The sequence below is a fragment of the Hyaena hyaena genome, unplaced genomic scaffold (assembly GCF_003009895.1).
Source record: "Hyaena hyaena isolate Hyena2069 unplaced genomic scaffold, ASM300989v1 scaffold_451, whole genome shotgun sequence".
Lineage (NCBI taxonomy): Eukaryota > Metazoa > Chordata > Mammalia > Carnivora > Hyaenidae > Hyaena > Hyaena hyaena.
The window spans coordinates 526,166-544,915 of NW_024081080.1; the positions used below are offsets into that span (position 1 = coordinate 526,166).

The 18,750-nt window shown below is 41.6% G+C and overlaps 1 protein-coding gene across 2 annotated transcripts in view; it reads left to right on the forward strand.

Annotated features, from left to right (window-relative positions):
* The window catches only part of SNX12 (sorting nexin 12), a 10,527-nt gene extending 743 nt beyond the window's left edge, over positions 1-9,784 (forward strand). Inside the window, exons 2-5 of one of the 2 annotated variants that reach the window (XM_039253355.1) lie at positions 6,416-6,511; positions 7,228-7,352; positions 7,759-7,849; positions 8,413-9,784. In XM_039253355.1, the coding sequence (XP_039109286.1) occupies positions 6,416-6,511; positions 7,228-7,352; positions 7,759-7,849; positions 8,413-8,415 (315 nt within the window). In that variant the 3' untranslated portion in view covers positions 8,416-9,784. Of the gene's footprint in view, positions 1-6,415; positions 6,512-7,227; positions 7,353-7,758 lie in introns of both variants that reach the window. The other variant, XM_039253354.1, reaches the window with a different exon arrangement.
* The last annotated feature ends 8,966 nt before the right edge of the window (positions 9,785-18,750 follow it).

Genomic DNA, 18,750 nt, shown 5'->3' on the forward strand with positions numbered 1-18,750 from the left:
AGGAAGGGAGACCCCAGGAAAGGGAGACAGTGGGCTTGGTAGAGCAGAAGTAATTGACGCCGTGTGCTTCCCAGACTTGTATAGAATTAGCATCTGAAGGAGAGAAATGTTTTCTGTTTGAGTTTTTTCAGCTACCACCTGCTGTGTCTCATGGTGAAACCTGGCCTTGCACTGGGATTGGTGGATTGTCAATCGGTACTCAAAGCATTCTGTGCTGCTCCTTTAGATTTGAAGTATTGGCTCCCATTTGGGCTCTCTGTATACAAATGACCATTTGCCCTTTCTGTTCTAGATTAACTTTTTGGATTAAGTAACTGTTGTCTGCAGTTACTTTAATGTATGATATTTCAGGACTGCCCCAGGAGTGGCTTCTTCCAATGTGCACTACAGAGGACTTTATTCTCTAGTTCTTAGTCCACATTGCAAGGATGGAATGTGCAGATAAAGTAGTGGTTTGCAGGTTCTTTAGCCCAGCTGAAGTGGTTACAGGCAGAAAAGTTAGGGAACCATTTTCTAATTTTCCTTATGTTTTTTTTCTCAGACTAGAGGGCCAGAATATTCTCTATGGACAGCATGGTGCTCAAACAGCATCTGAAGACCTATAAAAGAGTGTATGTGCTTTCATTTTTGACTGAGTGAATGAATTGAATGAGAGAGAGTGTCTCCTACCTGGGCTTTGAAATTTAATTGAGAAATGGCGATCTCCACATTCCAAGTTTGGCAAAGTCCAAACTGAAGAAAGAAAATCGAAGCAAAAATTGAGAAAACCTCGTTTATATAAGAAACACCTTTTTGGGGAGGAATGGAAGTTAGATCCCTCAAAATATGATATAAAGTTGGGAACTGTTAGTGATAAAGAACTTAATTACCTGAAGAAGCCAGCCTGGGCATAACTTGTTCAGTGTGAGGATTCTCTGCTGTGGGGTTTTAGAGGCAACGTTTCTATCCATTACCCAAGAGCCTTAGGGATTATGAATGAAACAGCTCTCTTTTTAAGGCATTCTAATAGCAACAGAGACTGTTCATTTAGTGCCTACTATGTGCCAGGCACTGAATTAGGGTTTAGTTTCTAAATCCTTACAACAACAACATTATACAGATAGGAAGCTGAGGAGAAATGCAATTTAAGTAACTTGCCCAAGTACACATAGCTAATAAGTGGCAAGGCTGATATTTGAACCCAGATCTGTCTGACTCCAAAGCTCATCATACTCTTTGCATTACCCTTCAGCCTCTTTGGGAATGCTTAGTTGCAAAACTGTAGTGCACAAATTTTTTTTTACCCACCAAGCTTTTCATCTGACCTTTTCACAATTTCTAATTGTACAGTGATGATAGGTTTGATGGCAGTTCCTAGTTGTGTGGATTTTGAGTTAATTTGTATTGTTTATATTAATTTGTATGGCTAGCTAGACTTTTAATATTTTAATTCAACTCTGTAGGGGAGAAGTTGGTAAAATCATTTAGTTTTTAATTGCTATATTAGGTGATTGATCATGGTAGGAATTTTAGGGAGTATGAGACTCAGAGACTGTGCTTTGGTAATTGAACATTGTGTATGGTGGAAGCAGATGGCACTGACTTTCTTCTTTATATAATAGCTAAATATTTCTGAAGCTGTTCTCTTATTTTGCTCAGGAAAGAATTTCCCCCTCCCACCCTTCCAAGAAATCAGGAGTCTGGAGAGAGGTGTCCTGGTGACTTCTCATAATGTGTATGGAACTTTTCAAATGTCAGTTGTCCTGTGGACTTGAACTTTGTTTCTTTCTCTCCTTTCCCGTGACTTTGTGTCGATCAGAGCCAAAGACTCTGTATATCCTGTACTACACAATCCTGTCTTCTTCAAATGATCTGTAGATTGGAGCTGGGAGACCGTCTTAGTACATACTAGCCCCTTCCTTACATGGCTAGGTGCGAAGATGAAAGGTCATTATTGTCACCATCCTGTGGGGGGAGGGGAAGAATAGGAGTTTTGTGAGTCAAAAGAGGAAGTCCACAAAATGGCAGTGGATGGTTTCACTATGCTTTGGAAGAATCTACTCAGCATTCCACCCCCCCTGCTTTGGTCTCTCTGTTACCTTCTGTAAAAGCCTACTTGTTAAGGTTCTTCTCTTTCGGGATCACACAGTATGTGTAATGAATTCTGGTGGAGACCTAGAACTACGTGATACCAAAGTACTTCTTTTTTTCTTGCAGGATTATTTTTCTCCCCATCTTTGTTGAGATGTTATTGACATATAATATTGTGTAAGTTTAAGGTGTACAATGTGATGATTTGATGCCCATACATAGTTCTTGCAGGATTCTGAGTATTTTCTTTATAATGGTTTCTTTGGAATGGTTAAAATGTGCACATGGTACAAAATTCAAAAGATACAAAAAAAGATGTACTGTAAAAACGAAGTCTTCCACCCTTTGCCCTCTAGAAGTTACCTTTTCCAAAGACACCATTGTTTCCAGTTTTTTAATTTATTCTCCTTAAGAATAGGTTGTAATAAAACATGACCTGTATCTCACTCTCCTTCAACTCACTGACATTCCTTGGACCTCGATCGTAGGTAGAATTGTGACTAGTGTAAGTTGGTTAGTTATTTAGCTTTTGATGACCTATACTTAGAACTGGATCCTGGAAAGACAGTTTCCAGACATGAGGACTACAAAGCATGATGTAGTCTCATCATGTAGACTGTGTGAAGTTCTAGCATAGCTCGGAGATGTTCTTTTCCTGCCCTGAGGCAGTTGTGGAGCTTCAGGTCATAGTTCAGGAGAGAAACTAGTTCCTTTTATTTCCATCTGCTGATACAAGTTGGCTGGTAGGAAATATAGTCAGCATTAATACATGTGGTTGGCCATTTCTATTTTTCTATTTAGAACTTGTAGACAGGAGTGAGGATCAGAGCTTTTTGTTTGTTGGTAGTTCATATTACCATTAAAGCCTTGGGAAAATTACCAATGATTAAGATGTGGGAATAAGCTGATCTATATGAAGGAGCAAGCTATGGTAAGCCAACTTAATGTGATTGCTATTTCTGCTGTACTTTCTAGACAAGGAGAGGGTAAACAGACACATAGGGCCTCTATTAATCAAGTGAGTATTTACTGAGTAACTTGCATAGTCTGCATTTAGGGAGATGCAGAAGTAGTCACAGCTCCTGATTTCAATTAAATTATAGTTTAGTTAAGTAGGAAGACTAACATGATGCATAAAACAATAGTGTGTCAGGCACCACTAAAGTATAAATGTCATAGGAGTTCAGAGGAGATGGAGACCAGTAGATTAAGCTGGTGTGCTCAGGAAAGATTTCCTGGATGAAATGGGACTTGAGCTTGGAATTGTAGAATGGAGACGATTTGGATAGGAGAAGCTGAGGAAATCATACCTTGGAGGTGTTTTTCTCTTATTCTCTTATCAGGGAACTTAAATTCACTTTTCGGGGCACCTGGGTGGCTCGGTTGGTTAGGTGTTCGACTCTTGATTTCAGCCCAGGTCATGATCTCACTCACGGTTCATGGGTTGAGTCCCGTGTCAGGCTCTGTGCTGACAGCATGGAGCCTGCTTGGGATTCTCTCTTACCCTCCCTCTCTGCTCCTCCCCCTCCCCCGCTCACTCTCTCTCAAAAGAAATAAACAGTAAAAAAATCACTTTTCTATTGAAAATGTAATACATGCATGTGACAAATTCAAATTGTTCAGAGAAAAATGTGACCCTCCCACCCATTCCAGTTGTTTAGTCTTATACTCCAAGGTCAATCACTGTTTTGAATAAATGTCTTATTCATAAATACAAATACATACACATACACATACCCCTTTTTAAATTGAAGTATAGTTGACACACATGGTACATTAGTTTCAGGTGTTCAACATAGTGATTTCACAAGTTTATACATTATGCTATGCTTACCACAAGTATATGTGGTATGTATATTATATGTATATGACTATATTCCCTGTGCTCTTATCCCCATGACTTACTCATTCCATAACTGGAAGCCTGTATCTCCCACTCCCATTCACCCATTTTGCCCATACACCTAGCCCCCCCTCCTCTGGCAACCAACAGTTTATTCTGTTCATTTATGGGTCTGCTTCTACTTTTGTTTGTTTATTTGTCATATTTTTTAGATTTTATATATATAGGTGAAATCATAATGGTACTTGTCTTTCTCTGTCTGACTCATTTCACTTAGCATAATGCCCTTTAGGTCTGCCCATGTTGTTGCACATGGTAAGATCTCATCTTTTTTTTTTTTTTAATGTTTTATTTATTTCTGAGAGAGAGAGAGATAGCATGAGCAGGGGAGGGTCAGAGAGAGAGGGAGACACAGAATCCGAAACAGGCTCCAGGCTCTGAGCTAGCCGTCAGCACAGAGCCTGACACGGGGCTTGAACCCACGAACCGCGAGATCATGATGTGAGCCAAAGCCAGATGCTTAACCAACTGAGCCACCCAGGGGCCCCATCTCATCTTTTTTTCTAGCTGAGTAATATTCCACTCTGTGTGTGTGTGTGTGTGTGTGTGTGTGTGTGTGTAGCACATCTTTATCCATTCATATTTTATTTTATTTTGCTTTATTAAAGTTTACTTATTTTGAGAGAGAGAGAGTGTGAACAGGGGAAGGGTGTGTGTGGGGGGGGAGAGAGAGAGAGAGAAGGGGAGGGAATCACAAGCAGTGCTGCCAGTGCGGAGCACAGTGCAGGGCTTGAACCTGCGAACCATGAGATCACGACCCCAGCTGAAACCAAGAGTCCAGTGCTTAACTGACTGAGCCACCCAGGCGCCCCCATCTTTTTTTTTAAAGTTTATTTCCTTTGAGAGAGCATGCATGAGTGGAGGAGGGGCAGAGAGAGAGGGAGAGAAAAAATCCTAAGCAGACTCCACACTGTTTGTGTGGAGCTCAACACAAGGCCCAAACTCAAAAACCATGAGATCACGACCTGAGTGGAAATCAAGAGTCAGATGCTTAAATGATTGAGCCACCCAGGCACCCCTTATCTTTTTTTTTTTTCCTGCTTATTTATTTTTGAGAGAGAGAGCAATGAGGGAGGAGCAGAGAGAGGGATACAGAGAATCCTAAGCAGGCTCCACGCTGTCAGCACAGAGCCCAGCACAGGGCTCAAACCCACAAACCGTGAGATCACAACCTGAGCTGAAATCAGGAGTCACGCTCAACCAACTGAGCCACCCAGACACCCCACATCCATTCATCTTTTGATGGACACTTGGGTTGCTTCCATATTGGGTTGCTTGGCTATTGTAAATGATGCTGCAGTAAACAAAGGGGTTCATATATCTTTTTGAATTAGGATTTTCATTTTCTTGAGTAAATATACACAGTCCTTTTTTAAACCAAATAGAGGTAAGCTATATGTACTGTTCTGTAACTTGATTTTGATACTTAATATATTTTCATACTGGCACATATATATTTCACATTCTTCTCATAGCTGTATCGAAATTCTACTGTATAGGCATAGCATAATTTAACAAATTACCTATTGATGGACATGTATAATTATTACAAATAAAGTACAGTGAAAACCCTTGTACCTACATATTTGCATACAACTTCAAGTCCATTTATAGGATAAATTCTAAGCAGCAAGTGACTTCTAGTTACCATCTGTGACGAGGCTGGATGTGGTAAGGATTGGTATTTACCTGGTGGTATTTTATTTTATTTTTGATTTTTTTAAATAGTTTATTGTCAAGTTGGTTTCCATATAACACCCAGTGCTCATCCCAACAAGTGCCCTCCTCCATGCCCATCACCTTCTCCCCTGCCCCCATCAGCCCTCAGTTTGTTCTCAGCATTCAAGAGTCTCTCATGGTTTGCCTCCCTCCCACTCCCCAACTATTTTTCTCCTTAATTTAAGGTCCTCTGTTAAGTTCCTCCTAATCCTCCTATACGTGCAAACATATGGTATCTGTCCTTCTCTGCCTGACTTATTTCGCTCAGCATAACACCCTCAAGTTCCATGCGTGTTGCTACACATGGCCGCATTTCATCCTTTCTCATTGCCTTGTAGTATTCCATGGTATAGATAAACCACATCTTGATCCATTCGTCAGTTGATGGACACGTAGGCTCTTTCCATGTTTTGGCTATTGTTGAGAGTGCAGCTATGAACATTGGGGTACGTGTGCCCCTATGCATCAGCACTCCTGTATCCCTTGGGTAAATTCCTAGCAGTGCTATTGCTGGGTCATAGGGGGGTTCTATTGTTAATTCTTTGAGGAACCTCCACACTGTTTTCCAGAGGGGCTGCATACCTGGTGGTATTTTAAAGGAGTTATAGGAGCATGGTCCACAGGAGTTGTTTCTTCATTGGGACCTAAGTGATTCTGACAGGTGGCCCCTACAGACTGAACATTAGTTACCATCTCTCTTCTCTCATTTTTCCTTCCCTGTAGACAAACCTACCTATCTTCAAGCTGAAGGAGTCCTGTGTACGGCGGCGCTACAGTGACTTTGAGTGGCTAAAAAATGAGCTGGAGCGAGATAGTAAGGTATGACCCCATTCCCTGTGTGGGATCTTTGGAGGAAGAGATCTACATAGGCTGAGAGGGCATAAGATCCTAGTGTATAAAATTTTTTAAAAATTTAATGTTTAGGGGCGCCTGGGTGGCTTAGTCGGTTAAGCGTCTGACTTTCGCTTAGGTCATGATCTCGCGGTTTGTGGGTTCGAGCCCCGCGTCGGGCTCTGTGCTGACTGCCGGCTCAGAGCCTGGAGCCTGTTTCAGTCTGTGACTCCCTCTCTCTCTGAGCCTCCCCTGCTCACGCTGTCTCTCTCTCTCTCCTAGAAATAAATAAAACATTTAAAAAAAAAATTTAATGTTTATTTCTTTTTGAGAGAGTGTGTGCATGCGCTCGCACGAGCAAGTGGGGGAGGGACAGAGAGAAAAGGAGACAGAATCCGAGGCAGCCTCCAGGCTCCAAGCTGTCAGCACAGAGCCTGACACAGGGCTCGAAATTGGAATGGTGAGATCATGACCTGAGCGAAAGTTGGATGCTTAACCGACTGAGCCATGCAGGTGCCCCTGGGTTCGTTTTTGACCTGAGCCATCTTTACTGTTCTTATGGCCTCTCTTCTTGCAAGTTGCTGGCTGCAGGATAAGATAGACCCTGGCTAATAGTTTAATAAGAAATGAGGTGTATAGCGCTTCACCATCTCGTTCCCTCTTCATCCTCTCCCATGTGGCTGATATTTTGTGTCTGCCTGCAGATTGTAGTACCACCACTGCCTGGGAAAGCCTTGAAGCGTCAGCTCCCTTTTCGAGGAGATGAAGGGATCTTTGAGGAGTCCTTCATTGAAGAAAGGAGGCAGGGCCTCGAACAGTTTATTAACAAGTAAGCCAAGTTCCCGGGGACTCCTCTTTCTCCTTTTGCCATCATGGTCTTTCTGTGTTTTGTCTGTCTCCTCTTTTGTGATGGGTAATAAGATGTGATGCTGGTTCTGTGGTAAGCTGACTGACAGTAAAACTCCATTGCTTTGAGTAGAATCCTGATCCTGTACCTCAGGGCCTGAGAAAGCACTGCATGTTAGATGTGTTTGGGGATAGTCCCCTGCCTCACCTGTCTATCCCCCTTCTCCTGTACAACATCAGGGTTGGAGTGGTACCCCGTTGCTGTCCTCTACTTGCTTGTACCTCTGGAAGAGCTGATCTTGCCCTTCCTCCCCTGTCCACACCCCCGTTGCTCTGCGAATTCTCTCTGATCCCAGATACTACTGATAACTATCTTGGTCTCTTTATAGAATTGCTGGGCACCCACTGGCTCAGAACGAACGCTGCCTACACATGTTCCTGCAGGAGGAGGCAATTGACAGGAACTACGTCCCCGGGAAGGTGCGCCAGTAGGAGCCCCTCTCACCACTTGCCCTCTACTTTCCTGCTGAAATGACATTGATTTTTACACTAAGCCTCTCTCTCTCTCTCTTTGATCTGAAGTTGGCTGCCCATCCCCTGGCCTGATAGACTTTCTGGCATTGTGTTTCTTGGTACCTGACTACACCTTGGGCACTCTGCTAGGATCCTCTTCTCTGAGGAGAGGTGGGAGACCACAGGCAGATGCCTTTTACTTGGGGTACGGGTGGGGAGATTGGACTGGAAGGCAATTCCTTGGGCATTTACCCATGCCAGAAGGCTAATCTTATGGGGGGGCGGGTCTTGTGCTGGTGGGGCACTCGGATACATACTGATGCTGCAAGTCCAGGGGATTTTCTTACTCTTAGGTTTAACCAGGAACGCTGAGCAGGGAAAAACCCTGCCTTTCCTACCTGCATGAACCTTTTTCTTTTGGGGGAGGTGGTGGAGACCCAGAAGTTCTTGTTTTCTCTAGGCCTGCTCCCAGTTTTCTCAATGGTTTCTTTTGTTACTCTCTCTCTCTCCCTTATTGCTTTTCATGGCAGTAAATCCTCCTAGAGTCTAAGCAGTCGGTTGTGTGGAGCAAGGTGTGTGGGTTGTCTGGGTCCCTCATCATGGCTGCTTCAGAGTCAGAAGAAAGCCATAGGGCAGTAGGGGAACTTTTGTTGTCTACCCCGTCTCCTTTGTGGATCCCCACTCTGGCTGCCTGTTCTCAGTCATCAGCAGGTGAGTCAGTACAGGCCAGCAGTTTTCCCTCCCCAAGCCCTTGCTACTTTATAGGTTTCCTTTGCGGGTTTGATGGCTTGAGGGGTGGGGACAACTCACCACTGCCAGGTAACTCCCTAAAGGGTGGGAGTGGATCATTTTCTAGATACCTCCCAGTGGTAGGGAAGGCCATCACCACCCTCTTCCTTCCATTCTCCCTCCCAACCCCCCCCCCCAGCATCCTATTTAGTGCTGCAACAAGGCAGAAGCACATGAACAAACCACACAGTTTCTGACTTCTCCTAAGCACTTTGAGCTGTTGAGTGGGGCTCAGGGGCAAGAGTTGTCGCTGCCCTCCCCAGCTTGGTCACAGGGTTATTGAACTGCCTGCACTTGTTTCCCATGGAACTCCAGCAGTCTTTCCAGAATTTGAGCTAGAGATAGCAGCTGGGTATGGATGTCCCAAATCTTAAGAGTCTGAAGCAGCTTTCCTGGGCTTCTATTTGGGTGGTAGTGGTTTGTTTGCTGGGGCCTGATATCTCTCTCCAGTGGTGGGATGGGAGCAAGTTAAATGGTGTCATGTCAAAAGTGGGGACTCTTTGCTTAGACTCTTTATCATGGAAGGATTGGAATTTTCCACATAGGGTCTTGGGGAAAAGGATTATGGAGTTGGACAAGACCCTGATCAGAGAGTTTAGGATTGGATTTTGACATGGGATTTGGAGTCCTTCTCAATGTTGAAGTTCCCTGAGACAGATCAGCTCTCCAGCTGCTGAGCCTGTACCAGGGGCTGAGCAGCCCCTAGAGAGAGGCTCTGCTCCCTTTCCCACCTCCTCAATGTTGGTGTTGTTGCTGCCTTTTTGATTTGTATCCTCTGTTATTGACTTTTTTTTTTTAAGAGTTCTTTCATTGTGCACAAGTGCTGAAAGCCTGAGGCCCCATTTCTGCTATGTATATATCCTGACTCGGGGCTTTTATTCAGCAAACTGTTCATTCTTCTGTCAGACAATGTCATATTCAACTCTGTTCTTATTAAACCACTGTGAAGCAAGCCTCTGTTTTCCTGCTTTAGTTGTAAATATAGTATTTTTTAGTGTGTAGGATATTCTTGGTATTGTGCAGAAATCATACAACATGGTCAGTATCCTGCAGTGATAAGTTAAGTTTGGCATTTAAATTAAAAAAAACAACAACGACAACAACCAACCAGAATCCTAGCTGCCTGTAGTGATATTTACCTATCCTTGCAACTCCCAATTGACTTTGTCACTGAGGTAATGCATCTTCTTACAGGAAGTAGCCATAGGGCTTAATACCTGTGGTTTGGGTCAGATTTAGCAGATTTGGTTTTCAAGCTTGTGGGTTTCTGCTTATTTGGGCAGAATATATTTATAGTGTGTGTGTGTGTGTGTGTGTGTGTACATATATATACATATGCTATATGTGTACATAAACGTGTGTGCAAGTGCTCATCATCCAACATACCAACTACAAACACTATTTCTTTTATAGTTTTTTTTTTTTTTTTTTTACCTCAGTTGAGACTTTTTTCTTTCAAATAGATTGGATGCAGGCAGAAAGGTGAGTGAACTTTGAGAACTTTTTTTTTTTTTTAACCCTGAGAACTTTAAAAAAAATTAAGCTTATTTATATATAAATACAAGTTTATCTCTTGCGAGAGACAGAGACAGTGTGAGTTGGGGAGGGGCAGAGACAAAGGGGGAGAGAGAGAATCCCAAGCAGGCTCCACACTGCCAGTGCAGAGCCCGATGCAGGGCTCGAACCCATGAAACTGCAAGATCATGACCTGAGCCAAAACCAAGAGTCAGATGCTCAACCGACTGAGCCACCCAGGTACCCCTCTGAGAACTCTTGATGGGTGGATATTTTCATCTGACCGATGTGTCCTGAAACCACTTCCTATACAGAGCAGGTTTTAGTAAAGGTTTGGAATGAGAAGAGTTAGGAGTCTTGTCATTGGGAAGTCAAAGCTAGTTTTAATCATGTAATTGAGCATGGAAAGAAGGTATAGAAAGGGATGTGGTCAAAACATTATGAATGAAAGTGACATAACAATGTTTGGGTGTAAGTAGAAGAGTGGGAGCTGAATTGAAGTTAAGAGGTTTTGGTAGTTCAGGAATTAGATGACTAAAGGTATCTGACGGAATAGGGAAGAATAGAAGTTTCTGTGAGATAAGAGAAAGGAAGAATAATGAGAGAAATGCAACCTTCATAGGCAGCAGTGTTAGAGAATGAAGTAGAGAATAACTAGAAAAGGCAACAGAATAAAGTTTCAAAATTTTGGACAAATGACATTCATTTAACAAGTACCAATTCCTAGTCTTCTGTGTGCCCAGTCTTATGCTAAAAGCTGGATGGGGCGGGATGGTCGTGGTACAAATAAAAGAGGATTACATTTTCTTTTCTTCATAGACTTTATTTTATAGACTTTATTCCCTCTTTGGAGTCAAATGGGTCATGTTAGCATAGTAACTGAGTCCTGAAAGAGCCCCAAAACCAAGCCCTTGTACCCATGAACACTGAGGAGAAGCTTTCTTTCGTAAGGAATTCATGTTTGTGCATGTACCTAGGTATTTATCAGTAATTAATCCCTTTTATCCATAGCACTGAAGAAGCTCAACCTTATACTTGAACCTGGGGGACAGAGGCTAACCAAAAATTTTAAACATAGTAGCTAGACCCAAGAGAAGTCTAAATCTTCACATTCTGGAGATGACTTATCTACCCTTTGACCCATTCTTTGAGATGAGGAGTTGACTAGTAAAGAGTGGAAGAGGTGAGCAGTCTTCAGACTACTCTGGAGTTTGTGTTTGATGAGACATCCTAGGCGAGACAGTTCTATCTTCAAATATAGGCTGTCATAATTTAAGTAAAATTGCTTTTTACTGTGGAAATGTAGACCAACTGCTCACTGAAGTGGATATTTCTTCATATCCTGAAGACTTTTGAGTCACCTCTGGTCTTCTCTTCTTAGGCACAATAACAGTTCTAATTTTTCCTCACTTGGCTCGTTTTTTACCCTTTTAACTTTATTATTCTGAAATCTCTCCAAAGCCCTTATATGTCCCTAAGTCATAGAGTCTAAAACTGGACACCACTTTAATTATAGCCTGAAGGTTAGGTGGTTGTTAGTCCATTTATACATTGCAGTATTCAAGTTTACTTTTAAAATATAAACACTTTGTGACTAATTTAGCTTGTGGTTTTCTGCCACTCCCTTCCCGACCACCCACCACCCTTCATTCCTCTTATCTTTTGTTTTGCTTTGCTTTTAGGAAAAAAAATAATAATTGTTCTTATTTTACTTTTATTTTCTCTCTCCTGCCTATCTCTCTATCTGTCTGTCTGTCTGTCTATCATCTATCCATCTATCTATGCATCTATACTTTTGAGAACAGAAAGCTCATTCCTTACAAAACAAATTGGGGCAGTTACACAGAATAAAGGATTTTTTAAATCACAGCAGGTTTTCGTTAAATAGGTGTTTCCTGCAGTGGGTTTAAGTGTTTGTATATAGATCATCAACTACTTGATATAGAGAAACTGAAGGTACAGGATTAAGAGGTACTGCCAATTGAAGAGCAATCAGAAATTAGATAAAACAGTAGTTCTTAAGTGAACAGTAAAATACATTTAGAGTCACAGAAATGTATACATTACTTTTCAAGAAAAATGTTATTTTACCCATAATGTTCTTTTGTCCAAATGCAGCCAACTTTTGATCATCTGTCAATAGAGAGCTTTTTATTTTTGTTAGGCATTTATATTCTAAAATTTAAATATATGGGAGTCTAGTATTCATAAGACTTTAAAATATTTCCTAAACTGTCATCAGAATGAAGACTCAGGAAGATCTGAGAAGTAGAAAGGAAAAGTAGGCCTGGAATAGAAACCTGGGTCCTGGAGCCAGCTATGCTAGTTAGCTGGCGATATAGCACCTACAGGCAGATTGCTTCACCAATCTGGACCTGTTTTCCTAACTGTAAACTGAGGGGATTTGACTGAATGATATCTGATGTATCTTAAATCTCGGTTTTTTATGATTTCCAACTCTTGGCCCTAAGGAGTTGAGTAAACCCTGGAGGTGATGCTACCAAACAGGCGAAAGCAAAGTTTTTCCCATTTGGTGGAGTTTGCTGGAGTGTAGCTTTCTCTTCCAGAAATGAAGGACTCTTCACTTACCCTGATTAGAGTTTGCCCACATCCTGTAGTATCAAGTCATGAGTAGTACCAAATTGAAACTCCGTGTTGAATTGATGTACAGTTGCCCTAATTTTATCCTAGGTCTTCTAGTTGAGATTTTTATTTATTTATTTTTAAAAGATTTTATTTTTAAGTAATTTCTACACCCAATGTGGGGCTTGAACAACCTGGGCTTTACAACCCAGAGATCAGGAGTTGCATGCTTTACCGACTGAGCAGCCAGGCACCTCTAAGTTGAAATTTTTAAATGAAATAGTCACCTCATTCCTGTATGGAATTATTCTTATTTAAAATGTAGAAATTGTCGTTTTGTTCATTGTTCTTATTACAAAAGTGTCTGTTTTGTTAAAATGTTTTATTGTGATAAAAATTCAGAAGTAATTAATGCTAGTTGACAAAATTGAAACAAAACATAAATATGTAAAAAGGTGAAAGATTTCTCTTTATTCCCCTCCCTAAACCCATTCTCCAAGAATAACTTAATTTGGTATATGTCTTCCTGGACCTTTTTCTATGCACAGATATATGTATGTGAATATAAACATATATGTATGTATGTATGAATATATACATATTCATATACACATGTACATGTATAAATACCCACACACTTGTATGTAGTGTTTTTTTTTAACAAAAAGGGAGGCTGTATGTATTATTTTGCAACTTAATTTTTTCACTTTACAGTGTGTTGTGGACTTCCTTTCACATTAGTATATGGAAATTTACCTCGGTTTTTTTTAAATGGCAGCACAACATTTCATGGTATGGTTGTAAAACAATGCAGTTACTGTTGGAAATTTGTCTCCAATCATTCACTATTACAAGGAATGCTACATATAACTTTGCTCATGTGTTTAAGTATTTCTGTGGGATAGATTTTGAGAGAAGTAAACGCTGGGGTCAAAGGATGTGTGTTGCATTAGGCTCCCGCTTACAGCAAATGAAAATGTCTGTTTTCTAACCAAAAGTGGAGAAATTGCCATGCACCGCCCCCCCCCAAAAGCTGCTTTACCCAAATGGCGCAATATTAAACAATTGATAATTATACAAACTATTTGGTGAAACTGATATTTATTAGTTTTAATTAGCATTTTATGATACTTTTAGTTGTAATGATACCACTATCAGGTTTTTAAAATTTTCCCCGCACACACACACAAAATAATAAAAATTTCCCTGCACATTTCATTTTAGTCGTTCTGGAAGCAGTATTTATTGCTACTAATTGAGTATCCCTAACACTCCTCACTGTAGATAAACCAACACTTCATTAAAGGCCTCGATGTTCCCACCTGACTTTGGGGGGGAAGTGAAGCAATAAGCCTGGTGGCAAAGCAACATTATCTCTCGTGACCGATACTTTTCTCAGATCGGCACTACTTGAGGCCAACCCCAGAGCAGCACTGACCGCTCAACTACAAACTCTTTGACCTCGGAACCAACCTGTTTGGAAATTCTGGGAATTGTTGCTTTGCCTCTTGAGCCACTATCGAAACAGCTTGGACCGCCTCTTTGGTTATTTCCCTCAGGTCCAAACCTGATTCCAGGCAGGGACGGGACAAGGACAGGGACCTAGATCGAGATGGGGGATTGAAACAGGCTCAAGCTCTTCTGGTTGGCTGTCCACACGTCAGTCAGAAGTGAGCAAGCTTTTAGTTGGTCCTACGCAATGGGAAACACAAAACCCTCTTCTGATTGGCCTTTTAATCGGGGGCGGGCCATAAGGGAGCTGCTGGTTGGGCTGGAAAGGAAAACCAATGGGAACGCTGTGGCGCTGCTTTCGAAAGCGAAGCCTATCCGAGGGTACCTGGGAGTCAGCGAGTGGCCTCGGAGTTCCGGTGGCTTATCTGGTAACTGCGTCCTCCTGCAGCGTAGCTGCTAGCTACCCTCCGCCGCCTGTCCCTCGGTCACTCTTCCGGTGTTTCAGTGTTTCCCAGTGTGCCGCGGCGATTCAGTGCCGTGGTCTCCTTAGCCCGCAGGTCTCCTTTCACCACCGCCTGCCGAGAGCGCTTTTCTCCGATGTGGCCGCTGAGGTCCTAGATCAGGGCCGAGGGAGTGGGGATCGGAGACCGGGAGTAGGATAAGAGTTACCGGGCCTCAGGGCGAGATTCATGATGGAGGAAGCGGGAGAGGTTGACCTCTGTGGCCATGAAGGTCTTCCTTGTATTAAGACCCGGGAAGGAAGTGGGAGGTGTCTGGCCCAGAAAGTTCCGCCATCCAGGTGGCCCTTACCATTTCAGCCAACCATACCCTCCATCGCCCGATTTTACCCCTCGTGGCTCCTTCCTAGACTTCTCAGCCGCAGAACAGCTGCAGCAAAAACACTGGACATCTCAGCCTGGGCTCAAAGCGAGACTTCTTCCGAGTCTGTGCTTGGTCTTGTTGGGAAAAACCCCTCACAAAGATTGCACAGAGCTGGGGCTAAAGTATTGCACAAAGATGGGGCGAAAGTATACTTTGGCCATTACCCACACTCCTAGTCCTTTCCCTTCCCAGAGGTAACCGCTCCTTAGAGTTTGCTGTGTATCCTGGTAGCCTTCCACGTCTTGCTTGTTGGTTTGTTAAGAAAACACATTGTGTTGTGTTTTTATTTCTACGAAAACTATACCATACTGTACATATCCTGCAATTTTTTTAATTAAGTGTTTTGGAAATATTTTTATTTCTCTACATTTAAATGTTTTCATTTTCAAGTGGCATCATATGCCATAGTATGGCTATCAAATGGCATATTTAACCATTCCTTATTGATAGACTACTAGATATTTCAATTTTTTGCTTTCCTAAGTAGTACTGCTATGAACATTCCTGCTCACAACTCCTTGTCAGAGTTTCTCTAGGGTAGTGGTTCTCAAACTTTTTGATCTCAGCTCAGGACCCCTTACACGCCTGAGAGAAAATGTTTATGTAGGTTTATATCTATCAATCACTATTCAGTGTGTTAGAAATTAAAAGGAAAAGTTTAGCTGTTTATTCACTGAAATTAACAGCAATAAGCCCATTGCATGTTAACAAAAATAATATTTTTAAATGAAAAATAACTTGTCCAAAGCAAAAGATATTGGTGAGAACAGTAAAATTGTACTGCATTTTCTGAAAGTCTCTTTAATAGGCTTAATAGAAGACAACTGGGTTCTCATGTCTGCTTCTGCATTTGTTTATGATGTTTTGGTTGAAGTATATATCACACAGATATGTAATTAGAAAAACAAGGAGTAGTTTAATAGCCTTTTAAGATAATTGTGGATATTGTTTAATACTACATCAATCTTTAACAAGTGGTAGTTTCTTAAAGATTACTTTTAATGTGAATTTTGAAACCATATAAGTCATACAAAAAAACTTGTCATATTTGGTTACGTTACAATCAAATAGTTTGCCTTGAACTTTAATATGTTTTTTACCAATGCATGACTTTTAAACATAATGCATTGACAATTTGGAAGATACTGATTCACTGAATTGTGCAGAACTTTCAAATGTTGACATAGTTCATTATACGGTGTCAAAAATCGCATTCATTAGTATCACCACTGCTCTCACCAGAGAAGTCTTAAGTATTGGAAAGCTGCCAAGCCTATGGTAGAGGTACAAGTTTTCCAAAGTTCTAATTTTCGCTTGAAAACTCAAATTTTACCATTAGCCCCAGATGCTAAGTTGTTTTTCTTGAAGTGACAGGCTTACTTTCTTTATTTCTGAGAAAATGCCTGCCAAATACCCAAGTCTGAATAGCCACAGTTCATCTGTCAGTCATTATTTCAAGAAAAAACGGTGTTCCGTGAGAAAAGTGACTTCATCTCACAACTCAGTCTGACAAGTGCTTTTCCTTGGGACAAACCTTGTACTTGAGTATGCAACAGAAATGCTTTATCTGTACTTTCTGATTTGTAATACAGAATATTAGAAACCATGCATTTAGACATGGATATTTTAATAACTTTTAGTGCTTTATCAAGGACATCCCTAAGTGTATGATGATGAAAAATACAATGATACAGGACAGTTTGGTGCCACCACTGTCTTTGATGAGCTTTAAGGCACCGGCAGTTTTATATATCTTTGCTTTTTTTTCCTCCCACTTTTCCTTTTGCATCATCAATGCTGATGTCAACACAATAAAAAAGGCAAACATCTTAATACTGTTATGAAAATAGGGGCTCCTGGGTGGCTCAGTCGGTTAAGCGTCCAACTTCGGCCCAGGCCATGGTCTCATGGTTTGTGAGTTCAAGCCCTGCATAGGGCCCTGTGCTGACAGCTCAGAACCTGGACCCAGCTTCACATTCTGTGTCTCCCTCTCTCTCTCTGCCCCTCCCCCACTTATGCTCTGTCTCTCTCTTGCTCAAAAATAAATATAAAAAAAAAATTAAAGGGGCACCCGGGTGGCTCAGCTGCTTGGGCATCCGACTTCGGCTCAGGTCATGATCTCACAGCTGGTGAGTTCAAGCCCCACATCGGGCTTTGTGCTGACTGCTCAGAGCCTGGAGCCTGCCTTGGATTCTCTGTCTCCCTTTCTCTCTGTCCCTCTCCCACTCATGCTCTGTCTCTCTCTCTCTCTCTCTTTCTCAAAAATAAAAACATTAAAAAAATTTTTTAAGTTTAAAAATACTATTATGAAAATAGTTTTGAATCTCATAGACCCCCTGAAAGAGTCTTGGGAACCACCAGGGAACCGTGGACCACGTTTTGAGAGCATCTGAACAACTTGTCTAGGACATATACCTAGGAGTGGTATCGTAAACTATGTGCAGTTATCATCTTAGCAGATACTGCTCAGTGCCCCTCCAACATGGCTGTGCTAGTGTATGTTCTTCCTAGCAGGTTGTAAGGACTCATTTCTCCTTATTCTTCCCAACACAGAATATTACCAAACTTGAAATTTTGCAAATATGATAGGTAGAAAATAGAATCTCGTTGTTTTATTTTTAGTACTCTAATAGGGATGTTGAGCATCCATTCCTATGTTTACTGGCCATTTGTGTTTTTTTTTTTTTTTTTCTGTGATATGCTTGCTCATATCCTTGACCTATTTTTCTGTATTGGTTATCTCTTAGCCAGGATAATTAAAGAAAAAGATTAGTCTTTTGTTATATATATTGCAGATATTTTCTCCCAGTCTGTCTCTGCCCTTTTAATTGTGTTTATGGTATCTTTTATTGAACAGAAGTTTTAAGTTTTGAGGTCAGATTTATCAGTCTTTTCTTTTTTGGCTTTTGTTTTTTGTGTTTTCTTTAATAAGGTCTTCCATATGCCGAGGTCACAAACCTCCTTCTGTGCTTTCTAATACTTGTATAGTGGTTTCTGTGTGTTTGCTTACATTTTTAATCCAGATAGAATTTATTTTCATGGATGGTGTGAGTGATCTATCTATTTTTTCTTTGTTCCAAGGACTATCTGCCTTGGAACACAGCAGAGAATAGAGGATCTTAGGGTAGTGAATCTACAGGGCTCCTCAATTGAAGTCTTGTCCATGATGTTTTCTGATGTTTAGTAGTTGGCTGCATTCAGTGGGACACACTTGATGAGGCGAGCATTCCCTGTAAAAGAAGATCCCAGGGGCGCCTGGATGGCTCAGTCAGTTAAGCTTCTGTCTTTGGCTCAGGTCATGATCTCACAGTCCATGAGGTCGAGCCCTGCGTTGGGCTCTGTGCTGACAGCTCAGAGCCTGGAGCCTGTTTCAGATTCTATGTCTTCCTCTCTCTCTCTGCCCCTCCCCTGCTCATGTTCTGTCTCTCTTTAAAAAAAAAAAAAAAAAAAGACCCCAATCAGAGCCCAGCATCCCCGCTCCCAGCTCTCATCTACCAATCAGTAAGAACTTCCTATATAACATGCTCTTTCCTGGCCTCCACCCTCATGTGGGGAAGAGGTGGCCTATAGGTGAGCTTAACATCTTCCTAAAGAAATCCTCCACTGGGTTGATCAAGGCGAAGGGAAGAAGCCAACCAAGTTATCTT